Source organism: Acipenser ruthenus, chromosome 41 (genome assembly GCF_902713425.1).
Source record: "Acipenser ruthenus chromosome 41, fAciRut3.2 maternal haplotype, whole genome shotgun sequence".
Taxonomy (NCBI): domain Eukaryota; kingdom Metazoa; phylum Chordata; class Actinopteri; order Acipenseriformes; family Acipenseridae; genus Acipenser; species Acipenser ruthenus.
This window is the reverse complement of record NC_081229.1, coordinates 4,491,261-4,513,358: the sequence shown is the minus strand read 5'-3', so window position 1 is coordinate 4,513,358 and position 22,098 is coordinate 4,491,261. Positions and strand designations below refer to the sequence as shown.

Sequence of the window (22,098 nt, the reverse complement as noted above, 5' to 3'; positions counted from 1 at the left end):
CAATCCGTTTCTGTACATTTCATAAACAGATTTACTGGAGTCTAACATGATTTATTGATGTCGTATTTTCCATGGAGCATGTGCGGCAGTGCGTTTCATGTGAATGTGATAATTATTTTATCTGTACTTTGGATATAAGTGTCTGCTAAATGATTAATAATAATAATAATAATAATAATAATAATAATAATAATAATAATAATAATCAAGAGTCCTCCACTTACTTCATAAATGTCTTATTTTCAATTAAAATACTTTTTATTCATGTAGAACTAAATCTTCTGGTAGATACAAAATACATATTTTTCAAAATGATATTTTGAATGGTTGAATCTTTCTGAATATTGCTGTCTGTATTATCCACTGTTTTTCATATACTGTATCTAACGAATCACTAATCCAATTCTGACGAAACTTGGTAAGGACATTCTATAGCAGAAGTTATTCAGAGTATTGCATTCTGGGGGATAAGAAACTGTCTGTCTTTAAAAATAACACTGACATTGTAGATACTGTGGCTGTAGCAGATAATACAGTCAGTATACAGCGCAGTGTTTGGCTAGTCCAATATGATCTGTATTAATGATCAAGACTATAGAGATAGGAACCCCAATAATAAAATAAAACTTACGCCTTGGTTTTTTCTCTAGTGCAAACGTCTTTTCAATGAAATAAAAAGAAATATATTAAAAACCACAAATAAACAACTAAGTGTGTTAATGTAAGCTGTACTGCATATATTGATGTATGTTTATTACATGATGTAATAACATGTTGTTTATGCCTGTGGCAGGGTGTAAGCCCTATGTGTAAATCGTGGTTTTTGTGAATGTAAGTTTGGCTGGGATGGGGTTAAATCCATCCTTGCCAACAATCACAGGTGGGATGTGGCCATTCCCTAATTAGGTCATTGAGTGCCAGCTGGGGGAAGGCTGCATGCATTTAAAGGGAAGAAAACCCCTTTGTTTGGTGGTAATAAGGAGGATAGGTGAGTGAAGGGGAATGCCCAGCCTGATCTAGGTAAGTATTGCATCCTTGTTGTGTTTTTGTTTGAAATCTGTTTTGACCCTTGTGACCTATGTGTTTGTTTATTGTTCTTTTGTTCCCCTTTGAGATGAATAAACATGTGCATTAGCGCTTCACTGCAGCTTCCCTCTCTGAGTCTCCCTTCCTGACAGTAACATCTGGAGCCACAGGCTGTCCTGCTACAATGCCTTTGGGAAACCAACATCTTGATACGTGGCAAATCGGTGAACATTGTGCACTATACAGGCTCTTTACAGTCTCAGACTCATAATAACAAATGGATCGCCTGCAACTTTAAATGTCATTACCGATAGTGTCAAAGGTTACTAGAATAATTACAATGTTTTCCTGGTTTGCAGCATGTATGTGCCATGCTCCCTCCCCCAGTGAATCAGCTTATCTTCTGGTTCCTGGAGAAGGAAAGTGCTGATGATCACTGCACTGAAACAGCACAGCAGCGCTGGTAGGCAGATCTCAGTATGGAAGCGCACTTAATGAACTGGATTATCATATCGTTATGTGCAGGTAAAAAAAAAATATATATATATATATATATATAAACAGAATACAGTGTTTTATATATTTGTTAAGCATTTCAGAATTCTAAGGTCAAGCTGTTAATAAATTCATTCAAGCGCAATAGCACACCTGTACAGTTTAACATCATGTGAGGATTTTTAAATCTATAGATTTTTTTTTTTTTAAGGTTGTTTAGCTTTGGAAGTAAAACCTGTCACTGACCCTGTAATCAGCAAGGTTGGAGACAGCGTACAGCTGCAGATTAAACCCCCTGGAGTTCTAGCTGCAGTGATATGGTCTTTCAGCCCTGCAAATATCCTTGTGGTGTCATGGGTCGGATTCAACCCAGTCATAACTCCTGAATATGTGAACAGAGTCACCCTGAACACAGCTACGGGATCAGTGGAGCTCAGATCTGTGTGCCTCAGCGACGCTGGAGTGTATGCATTTCAGGGCCTTATCGAGCTATCAGGAAATGCAGAACACATCAATGGAAAAGTTACCTTGGAAGTTTATGGTAAGTTATTTATCCAAATGAGTTAAATAGAAGGTTTGCTGGTCAAGTGATTAAAGAAAAGGGCTTGATACCAGGAGGTTCCAGGTTCAATCCCAGCTCAGTAACTTGAAGTGTGTGACCTTGAGGAAGTAACAACCTCCTTGTGGTCTGACCTTCAGGTCCTGTAGTAGCAGCAGTGGATCCCCTAGTCTGTATTGCATAAAAGCATCTACTAAATAATAAAGTAGAGGGATACCTGATGGTTTGATTATAAATCTGCCTTAGCAAAGTATTGGGACATCTGAGGGGCATGCAGAACAGAGGGGGCTCTGCTGTGTTACTCTACTCACACCATCGCCCTCTTTGGGTGCTAGTGGAGCTGTACATACACATGTATTGAATGCATCACAATTTCATTGAATATAGAGGCTATCTTTTTAAAATGTAACCCCCCCCCCCCCAATATGTTTCAGGTCTATTTGAATCAAGACACTTATTTATTTATTTATTTTTTACTGTGTGATGAACATCCAATATACACAGAAAATCACTATTCTGCCAGGTTTGGTATTTCTATAGACAGACTGGTTATGATTTTTGGTCACTTTCTTGTGTCTCGGAAGCCCTTTTTTTAGTATTATGTAATCTCTACTTGCATTCGTACATTTTTGCTAACAACAAAACATACTAGACATAGCTTTTCCACCAAATAGGAGTGCTTACTAAATTGCATTTTGGTACCGGCGTTACGAAAAAGTGGAGTAAGTTACTTCAGTTTGGTAAGCTTATTCAAATTATAACTATACTAAAATCAAACCTGAATTACATGTCCTTGTTTGGAGTGAGCTACATGTGTAGTTTGAGTGCTGTTGTTTCACACATCAAGACTTGGCTCTGCAGTTCTGTGCTTCAGCATTTATCTCCTGCTAGATGGTATTGATGTAACCCCCTGCCCTGATCTATGGGACTCCCACCCTACCCTGTGATCACTCTCTGGAGCTCATCTGCTTTCTAACACATTAGAGAGGCACAGCGGTCCTGATTAAACACCTCTTCAGCTGTAGCCAATGCTGCTCAATCACACAGTGTTCTCTGAAGAGCATTCTATGTATTGTTTTATATATATATATATATATATATATATATATATATATATATATATATAAATATAAATATAAAACAAAAAGCTAACAGTGGGCTGCAGTGCCTAATGCACTGTGAACAGATGGGCCTCAGATAAACAAGTCATAAAGGACATAGAGCTAGTAAATGTATTCCAGTAAATCTTACCAAATATGAACTACCATCATTTCTTTGATCCACTTTTTCTTACGATTCACGTGTATCTGAAACCTACAAAGTTATGGCAATTCATATCGGGTATGATTTTGTGAAATTATTTTCTGTTACTTTGAGTAATTTTTTTAATGAACCTCCTTAAATATACTGTATACCCCTGAATTCTCATAACATTTCATTTTACTGTACAAAGCAACATATTTTATTGCTAGAGTGCCTATCTCTGTCCCTTCTATTTACAGAGCCGATAGCTAATGTAAATGTGAAACCCAGCCTTGCACAGCCAATAGCAAACCAGGCTCTAAAGCTGACCTGCGAGGTGCTTGGATCACAGACTGTTTCCTCAAGGCTCTGGCTGAAGGACGGTCAGCCCTTGTCCACTAGTGACAGGATAACATTGTCTGTGGACAGCAGTGTAGTCTCCTTCAACCCAGTGCTGCAGTCTGATAATGGAGAATATCAGTGTAAAGCTAGTAACCCTTTAAGTGAAGAGACGAGCCCTAGATACAGATTGGAGGTCTATTGTAAGTATCCAAAGATTCTCTTTTCTCTGTGCATGCTGAATTGAGAGTCATTCTGCCTGCTCCACTGGGGTGTGAATGTTTAAGGCTCTTCACAGGTATCTTGTGTGTATTGCAGATGGACCAGAGCAGGTATCTATTACAGCACCAGACTCAGCAGCTGAAGGCTCATCCATAACATTCACATGTTCAGCTCAGTCTATGCCCCCTTGTAATTATACCTGGTATTTCAATGAGACAGAGACTGCCCAGGGCTCGCAATACAAGATAGCTTCTGTAAGCAATGCTGATAGGGGAAGTTACACCTGTGTAGCCTGGAACTCATTGACTGGAAGAAACACTTCTGCAGTAAAGGAATTTACTGTGACTGGTGAGTTTATTGGATTTGTAGGGGAATACTTTCTATAGTTAGTGTTGGGAATCCTAAAGAGTTTTGTTGGTCAATGATTGATTTAAGGTTGGTCTTCAGTTTTTGATAGTGTTAATATTTCAAACATTTCATTGCATGAGGGCACTGTCATCATGGCTTGGGTTTCTGTACTTCACATATATTTTTATAATCTTTTTCAATAGGTTACATATTTTAAACTAATACTGAGAATACTGCATAAACATGCCATGCTGCACTGAAGACTAATTTTTCTTTTTTTGTATAGCGGCGCACAACATTCAATACACTGACCCAAAACAACAAAGAGACCACTAGTGAATAGGCCCAAGTCCCAGACCGGTCCGCTGCAAACCAGAAGCTTCCCCCATTACAAACAAACACTGAATCCACAGTGATGAGAACGAACAGACCAGCAGTGTAGTAGAGCCAGGCCAGGTGTGAAGAGGTGAACTCCAGCCCCTGCCGAAGATGAGCATTTCCACCTGGACCCCATGCGCATCCTGGGGTCTATTCAACTCACTTGCACTGCGGCAGATCTAAATCCTGTACCCCTGCAGTTTAGATCATTCAGATAGAGCCTACTGCGTACCAGGGATAAGCAATCCAACATCTCATCCATTCCCTGGGAGTCTCTTTGCAAGTCATTATAAATGACGTCACCAATCCCTTTGCACGAGGACTAAGCTGCTTTAAAAAATGACTAAACAACAAAACTAAGATAACTGTGGGCATCAAAGTTGTTTGTTTTGTTATTTTGTACTTTTTAAAAGCTGCTGCAAGGACATCAGAAGCATGATTGCAATGTAATCCTCGGGCTGCTCCTTATAAAGGGGAAACCACTTTAGAAAATTAAAACAGAAACCATTCTCAATTAAAAACTCAAATTCATGTTCCCTGTAATTTGAGTAAGGGGAGGGGGTGTTGCATTAGCAAGTCTGCCAATCCCACCCCCACATCCAACTCCACATCAGCAATCATTTACTTTCTAATGGGTGAAGGGTTAATTTTTAAATTAGGTGGTTTGTGATCTCAAAGCTTATCATATAACCTTAGTAACATTCCATACAATCTACAGTACAGAAGGCAGATTTTGATTAGCTTATCTCCTAACCTTCACAAGGGGGTGAATTCAAGAACTGTGTTTGTTTGTTCAGGAAAAATATGCTGAAGAACAGTTCCTGTTTCAGATTAGGGGGAGGCAGTATTCAGTCCCGTGCAGGTCGATGGCCTGGTTACATGGATTATTAACAAGTCTTTAGCCCCACACCCCTAACACACACACAGTGAACAAGCTGTTGTATCTCGGTTAATGCAGCAGAAATACCTTAAAAGCAATATATACAATAAATGCTTTCAACTTTCTATCTACATCAGGCTGCATTTTCCGCCCCCCTTGCAAATAAGACTTTTGATTACACCATTGTTAAATAAATGACTGGTATAACATGACTGCTATTGAAAATATTTCAAAGCATGTGCATGTTTAGTTAATCATTTAAAATCAATATTTCAGAGACATAATTATATATATATATTTTTGTTGTTATGACTAAACTTAAACTTGTGTGTAATTTATCTATCTATCTATCTATATATCATATATATATATATATATATATATATATATATATATATATATATATATATATATATATATATTATACTATATGTAATATGCAGGTTTAAAAGCTCTATTTTTGTTAGGTACTAGATTACGAAAAAGAAATAAAATGATGGAAACATAATTACCAATTATGTGCCTTGCCAATACTTTACTGTATAAAGAAAAATATTTTGCTACTTGTCACCTAAAGGGTTTTGGGTAATGCTTTATTCTGCGTGGCACAAGTATTTCATTAACATGCCATTACCCTTTTATTAACTTTCAATTACATGTTAATAAACATTCAATACACATGCAACAGAGAAACACAAACATATGAAAATTACAGGATTGCATGATTATTCAAAAACTTCTACAATTCTGTAAAACAATGGTTTATTAAGTTGGACCAGCAAACTACCAATAGAAATCTTAATAAACATACTAACATATAGCATTTGGGATATGAGCACACCTGTCATCTGTTTATTAAGTAACTTTGCCACACAGAATAAAGCGTTACTTTTAGCTTCTATTTTATGGCATCTAATCCAGCATGTAGAACTGGCATGGTGGGCCTGTAACTGGATTACACTGAGGAGCAGCGGGCATGCCCTTCATTATCATTACTTGAGAGGCACATTGATCTGAGGACAGCGAGACCCATTGTTCTAATAGCAATTCAAAATGAAGTGTGTTTGTTCTTCATCTTTTTCTTCTGTTTAAGCTTGCTGGCTAGTCTAGTTGCGATGCATTCATTATTGTATTGCTATAGTATCTGTTTTAAATTTAAATACAATAATAATAATAATGAATTAAACTGGAATCATGTAAGAATGTGTTTATGGTTTTTGCAATGTAATGACAGTCTACAGCCTGAATTGCTGCAGCTCCCTTTAGAACATGTTGCCTCAGCTTGACTCTGTTCTTTCGTTGACCTTGTTTGCAGCACAGAAGTGTATTTATTTATTTTACTCCTGTAGATGTTTCGAAACTGTCTCAAGGTCAAAGCATTTTATTGTGAAAATAAATACTGAAATTGGATCGCTAAACCTTTCAGAGAGATATAGAACCTGTACAACAGATGCGCATTTTGTATCAATTTGCCTTCTTTAAAAAGCTTTTATTGTAAAAAGCTTAATTTCTCAACAGGGGGGAAGTGGGTTTGAGTTAAATTGGGTTCAATTCTATACAAAATAAACAGCACACTTTTATAAATGAGAGTTATGCGTGGAAGATGTTTCAATAACCACTTATCCCTGAAGTATCACCACTGCCTTGTAGAAATGCAATTCTGTCTGCACAGGAGCGAGGGGTTTATATTAAGAATGAATGAATTGACAAGGGTGCCTGTGCCAGGTATGAGGATCAGGTAGCAGGAACACAAAAAAGCAGATATAAAACACCAGTTGGCGTGATGGGATTTGTAGAATAATTTTTTTTTGTTTTGTTTAAACTCGAATTGCATTATGGCCCTTGAACTGCTGAGTTTTTAAACTTCACAATGCATTCTAAAACATTAAACGTTATTTAATCCACCTGAATGAAACTTTCTTTAAATAATCCATTTATAACTTGGGGATCTGGGAGCCAAGGATACCAAACTGGATTTTGTGAGCGCTTCAGAGACCTGGTTACTTTGTAGTTTTTGGAAAACGTTCATTTGTTAAATAAAAACATTTTTCAAACTTCACGTGCTTCACCCAAGGCTTTCCCTGGCCTGATTCAGCTGGTGGTCTCCTGATTGCTTGATTCGCTTCTCAGGTAGAGAAGCGATGGAGGGGGGGCGGCTGTGTGAATGCGCTGGTGTTTGGTCAGAGCCCCGGACTCTTTGAAACTCTTCCCACATTCGGAGCACAGATACGGCCTCTCTCCGGTGTGAACCCTCTGGTGGGCTTTGAGGGTCACCACCCTCTTGAAACTCTTCCCGCACTCGCTGCAGCCGAAGGGGGTCTCCCCCGTGTGAATGCGCACGTGAGCCTTGAGGTCTCCGGACTGCTTGAAGCTCCTGTCGCACTCCGTGCAGCGATACGGCTTCTCTCCTGTGTGAACGCGCTGGTGCGTTTTCAGATTGCCCAGGTGTTTGAAACTCTTCCCGCAGTCGGAGCAGCGGTAGGGCATGTCTCCCGTGTGATTGCGCTGGTGGGCTTTCAGCTCCCCGGACTGCTTGAAGCTTTTCCCGCAGTCGGAGCAGTGATACGGAGTCTCACCGGTGTGAATGCGCACGTGCCTTTTCAAAGTCTGCAGCTGCCGGAAGCTCTTCCCGCATTCCGGACAGGGGAAAGGCGTTTCCCCGGAATGGATGCGTCGATGCGCCTTGAGGTTCCCTAAGTTCTTGAAGCTCTTGTCGCATTCCGGGCAGCGATACGGCGTCTCTCCAGTGTGGATGCGCTGGTGGGATTTGAGGTCTCCCAACTGCCGGAAGCTCTTCCCACAATCCGAGCAATCGTGGCTCTTCCCGGTGTGAAAACGCTGGTGGGCTTTGAATTTGGAAAGCTGGTTGAATTTCTTCCCACATTGGGAGCACTGTAAAGAGGTCTCCGACACGTGGGTACGCAAGTGTCTTCTCAGAGTCTGCAGCTGAGCGAAACTCTTGCCACATTCGGGGCAGATGTACAGGGTGTCTGTTGAAAGACTTGTTTCTTCATGTTTTTTTATGTCTTTGTTGGATTCCAGTTCTGGGTCAATGACCTCTTTTTTGATGTGGACAGATTCCGTATCGCTGTGTTCTTTAGTGCAGACAGATCCTGGTTCATCGTCTTCATCAATGGGGTCAGATTTCGATCCTGCATCAGCTTGCTTCTCTATCACCTTCACAGGCCCCAGTTCACCGATATCCCCTGCAACCTGGTCAGGGTGCAGTATGGCGAGACAGGCCGGCTCCATCTTCTCAATTACTGGAGGGCTGGTGTCTCTTCAGGGCCTGGGTCACTACAAAAACACACACACTAGTGAATTGCTCTTTTTTACTTGATTATAGCTAACAAATTTATACATCTTACCTGCTACTCATTATATTAGTCACAAATGTTTTGTAAGAAACACATTTTTGATGTGAAATGCTATACTATATTATTAATTTCTTAGCAGACACCCTTATCCAGGGCAACTTACAATTGTTACAAGATATCACATTATTTTTACATACAATTACATTATTTTTTACAGATTATTTTTACATACAATTACCCATTTATACAGTTTGGTTTTTACTGGAGCAATCTAGGTAAAGTACCTTGCTCAAGGGTACAGCAGCAGTGTCCCTAAACCTGGGATTGAACACACGACCCTCTGGTCAAGAGTCCAGAGCCCTAACCACTACTCCACATTGCTGCCTGTATGTGGGATTGCATTAGGTTCTAAGCAAGTAGTGTCAAATTTAATTGCTTTAAAACATGTCCCTTTGTATTTAATAGTGTAATAATTCTACTCCAATATTGAAATAATAGTTATAATTAATTTATTTTAAAAAAGCTGTCTTCTTTAACTTGTCTGGAGAATCTTAAATGCTGGGACTGAACATTCAATTCAAACCACGTGACACTATGACCTTTCAACTATAGCTGAAAGGTCACAGAGTAGGCCATTGAAACAGATTCCAGTGTAAAGGTTTGTCACTGAATTTACTCCGTTTATTTTAGTATTTCTAGACGTGAAGGTCACAGTACCACACGACCGGAATGGGTTACAAAGTGTGCATGTATTTTATTAATACGTGTAATAAAGTACCCCGGTTTAAATGTTTGGTAAAAACTGTTATATGGGTATATAGGTTGTCAATGTGAGCGCTACATAAACACATACATTTTGAGCTGTAATTTTTTTTTTAAATAATATAGTGCTTCTTACTTTGACAAGAAATGTTACCGTTTAGTTTATTACAAATAATTTAGCTCCAGATAATTGCTAGAGAAAAGCAAAGCGGATTTCGAAAAAACCAAAAATATATGTTATCCATAAAGTTTAACAATAGATATGCACTCTCTGATCGATACTACAACATTATGAACAGATGCTTTAGGCACAAATATTTTCGTTTGTACAAAACCGGGTTACAAAGTATTTTATTTTATAAACACTATATATATGCAGCTTACCTTATGCCTTAATATAACCGCAGCAGAGCTAAGGCGTGCTCAGTAAATCTGCGGAAAACTTTTGTTTCCAGGTGTTGGGTAGTTATTTTGTATTTTCTTAGATAAACAGCTCAATTCCGAATTCACAGTATGTAATCTCACATAATTTAATGCGCTTTCTTCTGACTTGCAACAATGCAGCATATCCACGTGACCCGAGCAAACCCGCCCCCCGCTGTGTCTCATTCGCTGAGGGATACCGTTCGGGCTGGAAGGATCACGGTGTTGATTTGACTAGATTGGCGTCAGTCAAACCAATCGGACACACACACACACACATTCACGATCGCGTATTGAACTGCATATTCAGAAACGCACTTTCATTACTGTGTTCTTTAAATATATCATCAAACGATTTGTATTTAATTGTGTAAACTATATATATATATATATATATATATATATATAACTTTGTGTTGGGCAATGGTCAAGTAGCTTTATTATTATTTATTTATTTATTTAGCATATACCTTTATCCAAGGCGATTTACAGAGACTAGGGTGTGTGAACTATGCATCAGCTGCAGAGACACTTACAACATTCACCCCAAAGACGTAGCACAAGGAGAGGAAAAACTGGTTAATGCATTTTCACCAGGGGCCGGTTAAATAATCCAGATCTCCTGTTTAAATTCTGAAAAACCCAATTGCAACATTTAATTGTGATTAAAAGTGCGATCGGATTACTAAAACTAAATCCTGATCACAGTAATCCCCATCGCATTTTTTGATGTTTTGAAAAACCCAATTGCACAATATAATCCAGATCAAACGCGAAAATCCGATTACCACCGTTTTGAAAAACCGTCCCCGATCATATGATTGGTCAAAACAGAAACAAAAACAAACTGAGGTCGCAAATGTTTCCCCTTAGCAGTATTCTGTATATAACAATTGCAATGTATGGAAGAAGTTTATACTAAACATTGTCAGGGGTTACCTTCCTTGTGTTAAATTGCTCACGAGTGGGAGATTGTAAGTGGATTCACACAGGTAGAGTGGGTCCGGATCAAGCGCTTTAATAGACGTCGGATGTAGTAGCCGCTAGAGGGCGCTAAACATGCGGTGTTGAAATAATAGTAACAGTTACTTTAAATAGTGACACAGTTAGTTTAAGGAGTAGATATTAGGTTTGTTGTAGACATTAGGTTTAGGGGCAGAGGGTAGATTTAGGGTTAGGAGCCTAGCAGGTAGCTACTGTCCCATTTCTAACTGATGGTTTGGCTTGATAACGTCTCATTGAATGGACTGATTCTAATCAGATGGCCTGTCTCTCCCCAAGGTCCTTAGTCTCTCAGGCTGTCCACTTTTTCCCCCTATATCATCTGCAGCGGCACCCTTGGGCATTTGGAGTTTGAGAACAACGTGTTACTTTCTAGCTGAATTTGGAACTTTTCAAGCAGAATTCCGTGTTGCTCTGTCCATATAAATGTAATCATTCCGGTCATGAGATCCTTATCTTTTGCAATGTTAATGACTTTTCCCAGTTCTAGCATGTTCATGTGAAACATCTAAATCTGTGTTTCCCCAAAAAGGAAGTCATAACTCTTGTCGCTAGGTGTAGTTTGTTCATGAGGATGTCCTCATCTGTATTTACAAAAAAAAAAAAAAAAAAAAAATGTAGATCTTTTATTTAACATCATGTAATCAAAGAAACTACAACATGATATCACAAAAGTCTACCGGAAGCCATAATTGTATCAAGTTAGATTTCGAAATGTCACATTTTTGTTATGGAAAACTACAAAGCGGTACATAATTTAATATAGTAAAGTAACATTATTCAGCAGGTTTCATTTCACTATATGAAATGTTAATTCTACAGGGTAATGCAAAACGTTCGTCCATCGCTGTAGGTTAGCACCCATTATCGGTCTAATTATTTGTTCCGATCAGTTAAACCAATTACTGGGATCATCTGTTTGGTACGATGCAATCAGGATTAAGTAAGTACAGATTTGCAGGATTTAGTCCTCTTGATGTGACTGAATCACTGGCACACCGCATGGTGACTGTTTGCATAAATCACCAGGTCCTCAGATGATTACTGTTTATTGTTAGTTTCGCTCTCCTGAGCTCAAAGGGTTGCTTCTCTCTCTGACGGTGTCGGATACAATAGTTCCCAGTGTGGCTTCTGGTTCCGTCGCATTGCTCCTTTAATGAAATGTCGGCTGATATTTCTTGGGAGTCGTGTAAAACATGTAGCTGCAGTTTATTTATGCATGCGAGGAGGAACCAGAGCCACGGCATGCCCTGTCACACAGACCCGCGTTCCTTCCTGTCATCAACCGACCAGCTGCTTTCATCCAGTAACCTGCCTTAACCTGAACCTTTCATTCGCCTTTATGAAGCAAAATCAGTTACTCCTATAGGGTGATGATGCTAAACTCCTGGCTGTATATTAGCACTAATATCTTGGACTCCCTCATGTTAAGGTAATCTCAGATTTGTACTAATCGGGATCATTGAAACCAGCTGTAAGACTTCTTGTGCTGCTCTTCTGTTTTTCCTGTCATAGAGATACGCATTGTAGTCTAGATCAGCCAGCATGTCTTTATATTACTGAGGAGCAGCTCCTCAACACAGGGGAAAGACGTGACCAAGGAAGTGCAACACTACCTGAAAGCACGGTTTGCAAACAGAGATTTCTCCAAAGTGTAGTACTGCGTGTCATCAGGTTTACTAGAACATGTTCCTTCCAAAACTGAACATTGGAGACTTTTATAACGAACACAACATGTAAGAGTTATTTAATTATTTTGTTAGCTTCAATCACTTTAAGGGAAAAAAGAAATCACACATTATAAGCTCTGTATTCTTTAATGATTAACATACACCGATCATTTCGTTTTTGCATACTCTACCTTCTATCACATATTTTAAAGTTGGGCTTGTGAGGTGGTAACAACATCTTAAATATTGTAACGTTTTCGGGTTCCGGCCTTATGCACTCAGGCGGAGGCAGTGATTGTAATGAACGGGTGAGGTCAGCCAGTATATATTTAGAATAAAGGACAGAGGGGTGAAAGAGCACAGGATAGGCAGAAGTATGGGGGGAGGGGTTGAACACACACACACACACTGGTCTCTTGATGCAGCTCCTCCGGCTCATCACTAGGCTTCCCTTCTCCTTCTCACAGTCGCTCCTGTGGCTCGCCCCCTCTTCCTTCCTTCCATCAGGTTCCCAAGTGGGGTAATGGCACAACAGCGGTCAGGGCCATCACTTGGCTGGCCGTATTAACCGTGGATAGTGGTGGTTCTCTCTCTTCCTCTCTATTCTTACTCGTCCGTTCGCTTGTCGTCTCCCTCTCCCCCTTCCTCGCGGCATTCCCGCCACTCTTATATGCTGGCCCGCCCCCACTCGTTTCTCAGATCCGGTTGGAGGAGATCTCTTGGCAGCCTTTCCCCTCGCCCAATCAGCGTCCTCACCACCTGTCCATCACCGGGGTCCTCCGAGATTCCCGCCACCTCTCGAGGTCGTGACACTATGTAAAAACATATTTTAAAAACTGTATGCACCCCGAACAAAGAATATCCAGTTAAACTCAGTAGAAGTTGCACGAAGGCCATATTTCTATGTTATAAACACCTGTACTACATCTGTTATTCCACTACATACATAAACACGTCTGAAAACCAGTTACACATTGCACATGCAGTGTGGATTACACGGGAGGCAACACAAGAACGAGGTTCTGAAACTACAAACCTCAAGTAGGTGGATATTGAAAGCTTAGGCGTTGATTTGGGATTAATTGGACATTTTTTTTAGAGGATTTTACAATACAAGGGAACCACTTAACTCCAGGATAAGAGGTTGATGCAATCCAGGGGAATTAACCAGTGATGAAAAATGATCTAAAATCCGAGCTGCAGTTGCACACTGAACAAGGCACCAGCTGAAACATTAGTCTACTTGCGTTTTACCTTAAATCACCCCCTTTGTGTGTATTTATTTAGCATGTTTTTTTAAAAACTGTCAAAAATTACAATGAGATTATAGCTACTTCCTATCAGAAGAAAGGATCTTGCGGTTTCAAATGATTATGAAACAATTCAGATGCTTTTAATAAAGGGACTTTTGACAAAACAGATGACACAAAGGTCATTTCCTCTTAAGGGAACTAGACAACTGTTTTAATGCAGTGGTCTTCTATTGTAAAATTGTGCCAATTAGAAATACTGGAAAAATGATGTAGTACTAGAGTATCTACAAAGACATTCTACTATCTGTACTGTAGGGTCAACCTTTACATTTCTCAATAAGAAGTTAGTACATTTGTTCTGAGTGCAATTATCTGTTGAGCAATCTGCATATACAACTATGTCTAGTGTGACACTGCCAACAGTTTCAATCAGGATTTAAAAGCATTTTGTTACCTAGTTCTTGTTTTGTCACTTTTGGTAAACCTTCCTGCAATTGTTATACAGTATATATTCTGTTCACATCGGGATTGGCACATGTCATTTTTCACTTCAGTTCTACAGTGACCCAGAATAAGTATTCTGCTGCTTCCTGGTGCTTGTGGGCAGGCCCTTGGCTTACTTACAAAATATTTTGTTATCCCTAAATAGCAGAGTGAATTATCATGGTATTTTGGGCACTCCTGAAAATGTTCACAAATTCAAGCCCTAGTTATAATCAGGGATAACATGTATAGCTATGGCCAAACAGTGTGCATCATCTAGAATTTTAGGATTAAGAGAGAATTAAATAATAATAATAATAATAATAATAAAAAAAACCTATATGAACATAATTTATATATTTTATTTAACAAAATGTAAGCAAAGAAACAAAAAAGAATCACAAAAATCTACCGGAAGCCATAATAGTAGTACAGTATTTCATGTTAGATTTCGATGTCACATTTTTCAATTTTGCTAAGTATATGGAAAACTACAAAGCTGTACGTAATTCAATCTGTTAAAGTAACATTATTCAGCAGGTTTCATTCAACTTTATGAAGCAACGTTAGTTAATTCTATAGGGTGATGCCAAACTTTTGGCCATAGCTGCACAGTAGTAAGCAAGTTTGAAACACAGGTAACAAATGCCCACCAGCAAAGGCCAGTTCAAAACTTATTTTGAGCCACAGCAACGTCCACATTCGACACAGTGAACACCTCATCTGTGAATGCGCTGGTGTTTGGTCAGAGCCCCCGACTCTTTGAAACTCTTCCCACATTCGGAGCACAGATATGGCCTCTCTCCGGTGTGAATCCTCTGGTGGGCTTTGAGGGTCACCACCCGATTGAAACTCTTCCCGCACTCGCTGCAGCTGAAGGGGGTCTCCCCCGTGTGAATGCGCACGTGAGCCTTGAGGTCTCCGGACTGCTTGAAGCTCCTGTCGCACTCCGTGCAGTGATACGGCTTCTCTCCTGTGTGAACGCGCTGGTGCGTTTTCAGATTGCCCAGGTGTTTGAAACTCTTCCCGCAGTCGGAGCAGTGGAAAGGAGACTCTCCTGTGTGAATGTACTGGTGGGTCTTAAAGTTCCCCAGGTTTTTGAAGTTCTTGCCGCACTCGGAGCAGTGGTACGGTTTCTCTCCGGTGTGGATTCGCAGGTGGGAGCGCAGGTTGCCTGTGTTTTTGAACCTCTTCCCGCATTCCGTGCAGTGATAGGGCATCTCGCCCGTGTGCGTGCGCTGGTGGGATTTCAGGTTCCCCAAGTTTTTGAACCCCTTCCCACAGTCTCCGCAGTAATAGGGCAGTTCTCCCGTGTGAGAGCGCATGTGGGCATTGAACTTCACCAGCTGGCTGAAGCTCTGGTCGCACTCTGAGCACTGATAGGACGTGTGGGCAGCGTGGGTGCGGATGTGTCTTTTCAGGGTCTGCAGCTGGTTGAAACTCTTCCCACATTCAGTGCAGATGTACAGGGTGTCGCTCGAGGGGCTTTCTTTGGATGCCTTTTTGTTGGTGTTTTTTGTCTCTTTTATTTTAGCAGGCTCCAGTTCCTGGTCAATGACTTCTTCTTTAAAACGGACAGCTTGCTGGTCGTTGCTTTTCTGTTCGTTGTGCTCAGCAGTGTCCTTTGCACCCTTGTCAGAGTCCTCTGTACTGTGGTTAGATCCCAGTTCTGCACACTTTTCTACCCTCTGGGCAGATCCTCGCTCACTGACATCTTCAGCAATCTGGTCAGGCTCCATCCTTTGTACCTTTACAGCGCCTGTCAGAAAACAAGAGCGTTATTAAAAGGGTACATAAGGACCTTTTTATTTTATTGTGTTACATGTTCCCATGTGTTGCTGCAACTGTTTACGTAAGGTGTGTGCATTTTTTTTTTATTTTGCCCACTTTTTTAAACTTTTAAATTGCATTCCCTGCCTCAAGATGGCTTCCCATGTACCCGCATGAACCGCTCAGAACTACATTTCCCACCATCCTCTTGCTCATCGAGCAGGAGGATGATGGGAAATGTAGTTCTGGGGTGTCCATGCGGGTACATGAGCAGGAGGATGATGGGAAATGTAGTTCTGATGTGTCCATGCCGGTACAAGGGAAGCCATCCTGAGGCAGGGAATGCAATTTAAAAGTTTAAAAAAGTGGGCAAAATGTTAACAATTTTTTTTTTTTAAACAATACACACATCTTACATAAACAGCTGTAGCAACACATGGGTACATGTAACACAATAAAATAAAAAGGCCCTCATGTACCCTTTAAGCTGAATTTATTTGTTGCATTGCACAAATCTTCCAATGAATTTGTGACATATTTTCATAATATGTAGAGTTAGAAACTCATGCTAGCCCTGCACCCAGTCCAGCATAGCTTCATGAACAACTCCTAACAGTCAACCTACAGACTCACAGGTGAGACTTATTCAAGTGTGATCGGTTCAGAGCAGATTTAGCAGGAGGGGCTGGCTGTTCAAACTCCTGGCACCTGCTGATTTCAATAACCCACCGAAACAAGGGGAGTTGTGAAACCCTGGACTGGGTGCAGGACTCGTGGAAGACTAACCCTCATGTAAAGAGATGTCATTTCATCTGCTTGATTGCATGATTTATTAAGTGAATTTATTTTTGTTTCGCCGGCAATAATCTGAGGCAATCAGGAGTCGGATTTGTGAAACGCCGTTACAATACACGATCATGTCCTTTCATTCTGCAGCGAGAATGCTAACATTGAGACAGCAGAGTTAATAAAAAAAATATGTGCGTCTCATTCCAAATAAGTGAAACTTGTCTTATCTGCTATCAAATAAAAGAAAGCACAATATTTGAGTAATTGCAAAAAATAATAATAAAAAAAACTATTTGAGTACTGTCATTGCAATCAGAAGCAAAACAAACTAATTGCAAACAACATAAAATGAACAGGAAAGTAATATTTTATATATTATATATATATATATATATATATATATATATATATATCCCTAAGCGACGATGTAATCTTCACAATAAAGTGCGGACCTGACTGCATTCGCCTTTTTGATAAGAGTTCGTTTGGTTTGTGTAAACAAAAACAAAAAAAATTAGCGACCTATTTATATTCTAGTTCAAACTACAACAAAGCATTTTGCTGTAAACAGTATGTCATATAAATGTATTGACAGAATGTTAACGATTTATACTCAATAATAAAACATGGCTAATGCACGGCATTACCTTCGCACCGCTGCAAGATTCCTTGTATACGCGTTTCAGCAGAGAGCCTTTGTGTATTCCGTGTATCCTGCACTCCAGGCTTCCTACACTAATGTATATACACTACTGAGTTTAATAACATTAAATCTCATCATTTGGAGATTTCGAAACAAAACGTGTAGCACCACTTTGTTTAGCTGCTGTCCTCTCTCTCCTTCCGGAACAATGTGTGTTTTTTAAACCCGCCCCTTCTGCATCTCGGTATCAATCAATCTTGGTTTTAAAATGGCGATCTCAAGTCTTTACAGTAACAGTAGATTATTCTCGCCATCTAGCGCATGTCAGACTACTGCACGTGTAGCAGGTAACGGTGACAACCGTCTGAGTTTGTAATTTGAGGCTGAATTGACAGTATATTTACCTCCAGTACCAATTCTTACCTGAAGAAGAGAAAGGTATCGCAAAAAACACCTTGGCATTAAGTATTTTTTTTGTACTGTTCCTTTTTATGATACCTACAATCACTCAAAGTGACTGTTATTGTAATTAATCAAATGTTGTGATTTTAGAGAGTTCAGATGCAGTCATTGTTTCCTGCCCTGTGCTCCGTCTTTCGGGTGAGACGTAATTGTAAGTGACTCTGCAGCTGATGCATAGTTCACACACCCTAGTCTCTGTAAGTCGCCTTGGATAAAGGCGTCTGCTAAATAAACAAATAATAATAATAACCTTTGTGTGGCAGTGAAGAGGTTGGCTGGACAACACAGGTAATGGAGAAGACTATAGATCCATCCCAAACAGCAAGACAAAACCCTGACCTTAAAAATGCATGATCTTAACATGCCATATCTGGACACACATACAATACCATGAAGCAAAATATTACACAGTACAGCAAATGTATTTGAATTCTCCTCACACAGCATGTACATATCCAGTCCTGAGGCCCAGCATACAGTACACAGCCACAAGGCCTTCATTCAAGCACTGAATCTGTTTATGAAATAGACCGCTCACTTTCTTAAATAGGACACGCACCACAGTAGTTGTGTCCTATTTCGAGTTTTACATATATATCTAAAGAATCACTTATCTTTCGAAGGAAACACAGGTAATTTATATCACAATGGGTCTATAATTCCAATGTATCTAGGGAGCCACTGGTCCAACTGCACTGGTATTTTCTGACTCGCTGGACAGGCGGTGACTTTCTTTATTGCAGTGGCGCTGGAACCATTTTTATAGTGGGAGTGCTGAAAGCCATTGAACAAAACTGTAACCCCTGTATATGATAGAAGCCATGCAAAACCATGGTAGCGCACCCCCAGCACCCCTAGTTCCAGCGCCCGTGTACACACAGTACACAAGACTCACATTTTTTAGTTTTTTTTAATACATTGCTCTCAATTGCCTGCTATTCATATAGGAAATTGGTTGCCAATTGGCACCTATTTAAAATGTTAACATAAAAAAACTTGATTTTTAAAGTTTTATTAAACCATGACAGGAGATCTTTTTCAGCACTCTTCCTTAACTTCCTGTTGCATCTCCAGGGCTGTCTTTTGGTGCAGTATGAAGCCTCCAGTGTCTCTTAAGATACTCCACTTGCTTGAAACATTTCCCGCATTGACTACAAATATACGAGGCCTCTTCTTCATGAATCCGCCGGTGTAATTTCAGAGCCCCCGACTGCTTGAAACTCTTGCCACATTCATTGCACTGATACGGTTTCTCTCCTGTGTGAACGCGACAGTGTTTTTTCAGGTCCCCAGACTGCTTGAAACTCTTGCCACAATCCGCGCAGTGATACGGAGTCTCTCCTGTGTGAATTCGCTGGTGGCTTCTGAGGTGATCCAGCCGAACGAAGCCTCTCTGGCATTCAGGACATTGATACAAGGTGTCGGCAGTGTGGATTCGACGGTGCTTGACTAAATACTCCGCCTGCTTGAAACTCTTCCCACACTCAGGGCAGGTGTGAATGGAATCTCCCTTGTGAAGTCTTTGGTGGAACTTCAGGGCCGCAGATCTTCGAAAACTCTTCCCGCATTCAGAGCAGCGATACGGTTTTCCCCCTGTGTGAACGACCAGGTGAGATTGCAAAGCGCCGGGCTGCTTAAAACTCTTCCCACAGTCGGGGCACCGAAAGGGGGTCGCGTCTCTGTGAAGTCTCCGGTGTTGTTGAAGGTGTCCCGGCTGTTTGAAACTCTTATCGCATTCACTGCAGTGATACGGCCTCTCTCCTGTGTGAATCCGCTGGTGAGATTTAAGATCCCCCGGTTGTCTGAATCGCTCCCCACATGCGGGGCACCGGTAAGGGGCTTCTCCTGAGTGAATGCGCTGGTGTCTTTTGAGGGCGTTGGAGTACCTGAAGCTCTTGCTGCATTCAGAGCAGTGATAGGGCGTCTCCCCTGTGTGGATTCGCCCGTGTTTTTTAAGGTCCCCCGAGAAGCGGAAAGCTCTCCCGCAGTCAGGACAGCTGTGGGGGCGCGGGGGGGGTTGGCCCGGGTGCGTGTCTCGGATGTGTTTTTTGAGGTCTCCAGTGAAAGGCAGCTTGCAGTGAGGGCAGGGTTTGGAATGAGTTTCGTCTTCGTTCACAGTCACTTTGAAAGCATGCGTGTGAGGAGAAAAGACCGAGTAAGCTTTCAGCACCCACGAGTCAGGCATCACAGGCAAAATGGTTCACATTCGTTATCTTTCAGTTGTGAAGTGTCTAAGCAAAGAGGAACACATTTAGATCTTTCTGATGCATGTCAATGAGGTGTGGCTGCCCAATTAAGCATCCTAATTGGTACTGATGTTGCCTGTGATGCCTTCCTTACGCTCTATCTGAGCATTAAAATCCATTTTATTACCCCATATTCTCACTGGTTCCCTTTACCGGAGTACTGACCAAGGTTTTACAATGTATTTTCTCCCCTCTTGTTAGCTCAAACATTATAACTGGCCTCAGTTAATGCTGTGATAACCAATCAATTTTCCTGTCTTATCAGCACCAGCAACATTAGTAAGTCCAGGGACTGCCAATGAAAATGAGCTCATAGCTAAATCTGGGTGCAATGCATCTTATGACATAAAGGTAAAAAAAAATTGTATATTGTCCCTGTCAAATAAATACAAAAAAAATAAAAATAACGCAAGCAAATTAAAGCATATGTAGTTTCCAAAAGCTAGTCTACTATGTCTCTAGATCGCAACTACAGACATATATAATTTATTTCTTTATTTTTAATACCTACATGTTAGTCTTTGAGCTTCAGGCATTTTCCTCTTGCAGTGTATCTCTGAAGGTGATTGCAGTTCAGTGGTGTCCTCTACAACGCGGATCGCTCCCAGCTCACTCACGTCTTGTGCAATCCGGCCAGGCTCCAGTTCAGGGTCAATGACCTCCTCTTTAATGTGGACCGGCTCTGGGTAATGATCAGAGACCTCCTCGCTCTCTTCAACAGACGTATGGAAACAACCCCACCCTAGACTCCCCTCTTTGACAGGAGCAGGTTGCATATTCAAATCTGGCTTTGTAGACAGGAGAGTCGATGCCTCTGCAGTGGACAAAACAGTGAGCAACTGAAGCTTCCTGAGTTTGAAAGAAAGAAGTCCATGTTACAGCCATTACACCACACTGGGGGGACCGGTAGTTAATAACACGTAATAAACAGCGCAGTTTGAGGGGTTTAGCGAGGTAGGAAGAAAATAAGCACAATTTAAAGTCAATATTAATCTATATAAGTCGTTGTTTCATGTAATACACATTGCAAAGCTACTAACAACTATTTTGGAGGCTTGATTTCTGTTATAAAAAACATTTCAATGTCATATTCGTCGCTTCGAAAGTGAATTAGTACGTCGTGTTCTAGCGTTAGTAGCGAATAGATACATATCAATAAGTAAAACCGATAATAAACATTTTTTAGGTTCTAGTTTATGTATTTTGACTAACAAAGTTCAACGTGAATTCAGTACAGTGCTTGTAGGTTTGTATTTATCAGATACAACAACACTACATACAGACAACAGTAAATACATTACCGTACTACTTATGTAGCGCCTCGGTCAGTGAATCTGTTCAGTCACAGAGCAGCATGCGAGATATAAACAGTTTTTAGTTGCATTTAATAAAATAATTTCTTAACCAGACAACACAGTTTCTCCGTTGTTGTTCTTTTCTCCAGGCTGAAAACACACAATGCGCCTCATTAAGCCCGCCCACTCTCGCTCCTCAATGGGTGAGGGTTGAGTCGGCGCTGGCTGGTGTAAGTGTTCATTGGCCTGCACTCCCCGTCGGTCTGATCCCTGTAAACCAATCAGAAGCGAACAATGAGAGAGAGTATAAAAGGACGAAACTGTCGCATTTTGCTACCAGAGCCAACGTGACGTTAACAGAAACACATTTCTGAGTTTTCTAGTCCCAGTAACCTGGTTTAATTTCAACTTAAAAAAAATGTCACTTTCCATTAGAGGTATATAACTATTGCTGGTGTTTTTTATTGACCCATTCATTAACATCACAAAATGCA

The 22,098-nt window shown here is 40.5% G+C and overlaps 3 protein-coding genes across 10 annotated transcripts; 1 reads left to right on the top strand and 2 right to left on the bottom strand.

Annotated features, from left to right (window-relative positions):
* Positions 1–1,389: 1,389 nt before the first annotated feature.
* LOC117964864 (carcinoembryonic antigen-related cell adhesion molecule 21-like) lies at positions 1,390–3,908 on the top strand. The gene is made up of 3 exons (XM_059010628.1): positions 1,390–1,551; positions 1,733–2,062; positions 3,583–3,908. The coding sequence occupies exons 1-3, from the start codon at positions 1,506–1,508 to the stop codon at positions 3,906–3,908; spliced, it is 702 nt and encodes a 233-aa protein (XP_058866611.1). The 5' UTR covers positions 1,390–1,505.
* Positions 3,909–5,997: 2,089 nt separating this feature from the next.
* Positions 5,998–10,218, bottom strand: LOC131709083 (zinc finger protein 501-like). 2 transcript variants are annotated; one of them, XM_059010924.1, is made up of 2 exons: positions 10,094–10,218; positions 5,998–8,786 (listed from the first exon to the last, which is right to left on the bottom strand). In XM_059010924.1, exon 2 carries the CDS (start codon positions 8,739–8,741, stop codon positions 7,581–7,583), a length of 1,161 nt encoding a protein of 386 aa, XP_058866907.1. In that variant the 5' UTR covers positions 8,742–8,786; positions 10,094–10,218; the 3' UTR covers positions 5,998–7,580. The 2 variants fall into 2 exon arrangements, with proteins under 2 accessions (XP_058866907.1, XP_058866906.1); XM_059010923.1 differs by having other exon boundaries at positions 9,953–10,214.
* Positions 10,219–14,747: 4,529 nt separating this feature from the next.
* LOC117433966 (gastrula zinc finger protein XlCGF8.2DB-like) lies at positions 14,748–21,850 on the bottom strand. 7 transcript variants are annotated; one of them, XM_059010918.1, is made up of 3 exons: positions 21,611–21,830; positions 20,821–21,123; positions 14,748–16,158 (listed from the first exon to the last, which is right to left on the bottom strand). In XM_059010918.1, the coding sequence occupies exons 2-3, from the start codon at positions 21,083–21,085 to the stop codon at positions 15,119–15,121; spliced, it is 1,305 nt and encodes a 434-aa protein (XP_058866901.1). In that variant the 5' UTR covers positions 21,086–21,123; positions 21,611–21,830; the 3' UTR covers positions 14,748–15,118. The 7 variants fall into 7 exon arrangements, with proteins under 7 accessions (XP_058866901.1, XP_058866902.1, XP_058866903.1 ...); XM_059010919.1 differs by lacking the exon at positions 21,611–21,830 and adding an exon at positions 17,606–20,184 and having other exon boundaries at positions 20,821–20,939; XM_059010916.1 differs by lacking the exon at positions 14,748–16,158 and adding an exon at positions 18,738–20,184 and having other exon boundaries at positions 20,821–21,158; positions 21,616–21,850.
* Between the last annotated feature and the right edge of the window lie 248 nt (positions 21,851–22,098).

What these genes read in the sequence shown, in the direction of transcription:
- LOC117433966 (XM_059010916.1), bottom strand. Translation starts at nt 21,085, where the DNA reads ATGCAACCTGCTCCTGTCAAAGAGGGGAGTCTAGGGTGGGGTTGTTTC. An exon ending in TGAAGCTCAAAGACTAACAT is followed by an intron (nt 20,185 to 20,820) that starts GTAGGTATTAAA and finishes ATGCTTTCAAAG; the next exon opens with TGACTGTGAACGAAGACGAA.
- LOC131709083 (XM_059010924.1), bottom strand. Translation starts at nt 8,741, where the DNA reads ATGGAGCCGGCCTGTCTCGCCATACTGCACCCTGACCAGGTTGCAGGG.
- LOC117964864 (XM_059010628.1), top strand. Translation starts at nt 1,506, where the DNA reads ATGGAAGCGCACTTAATGAACTGGATTATCATATCGTTATGTGCAG. An exon ending in TATCATATCGTTATGTGCAG is followed by an intron (nt 1,552 to 1,732) that starts GTAAAAAAAAAA and finishes TTTTTTTTTAAG; the next exon opens with GTTGTTTAGCTTTGGAAGTA. An exon ending in AGTTACCTTGGAAGTTTATG is followed by an intron (nt 2,063 to 3,582) that starts GTAAGTTATTTA and finishes TTCTATTTACAG; the next exon opens with AGCCGATAGCTAATGTAAAT.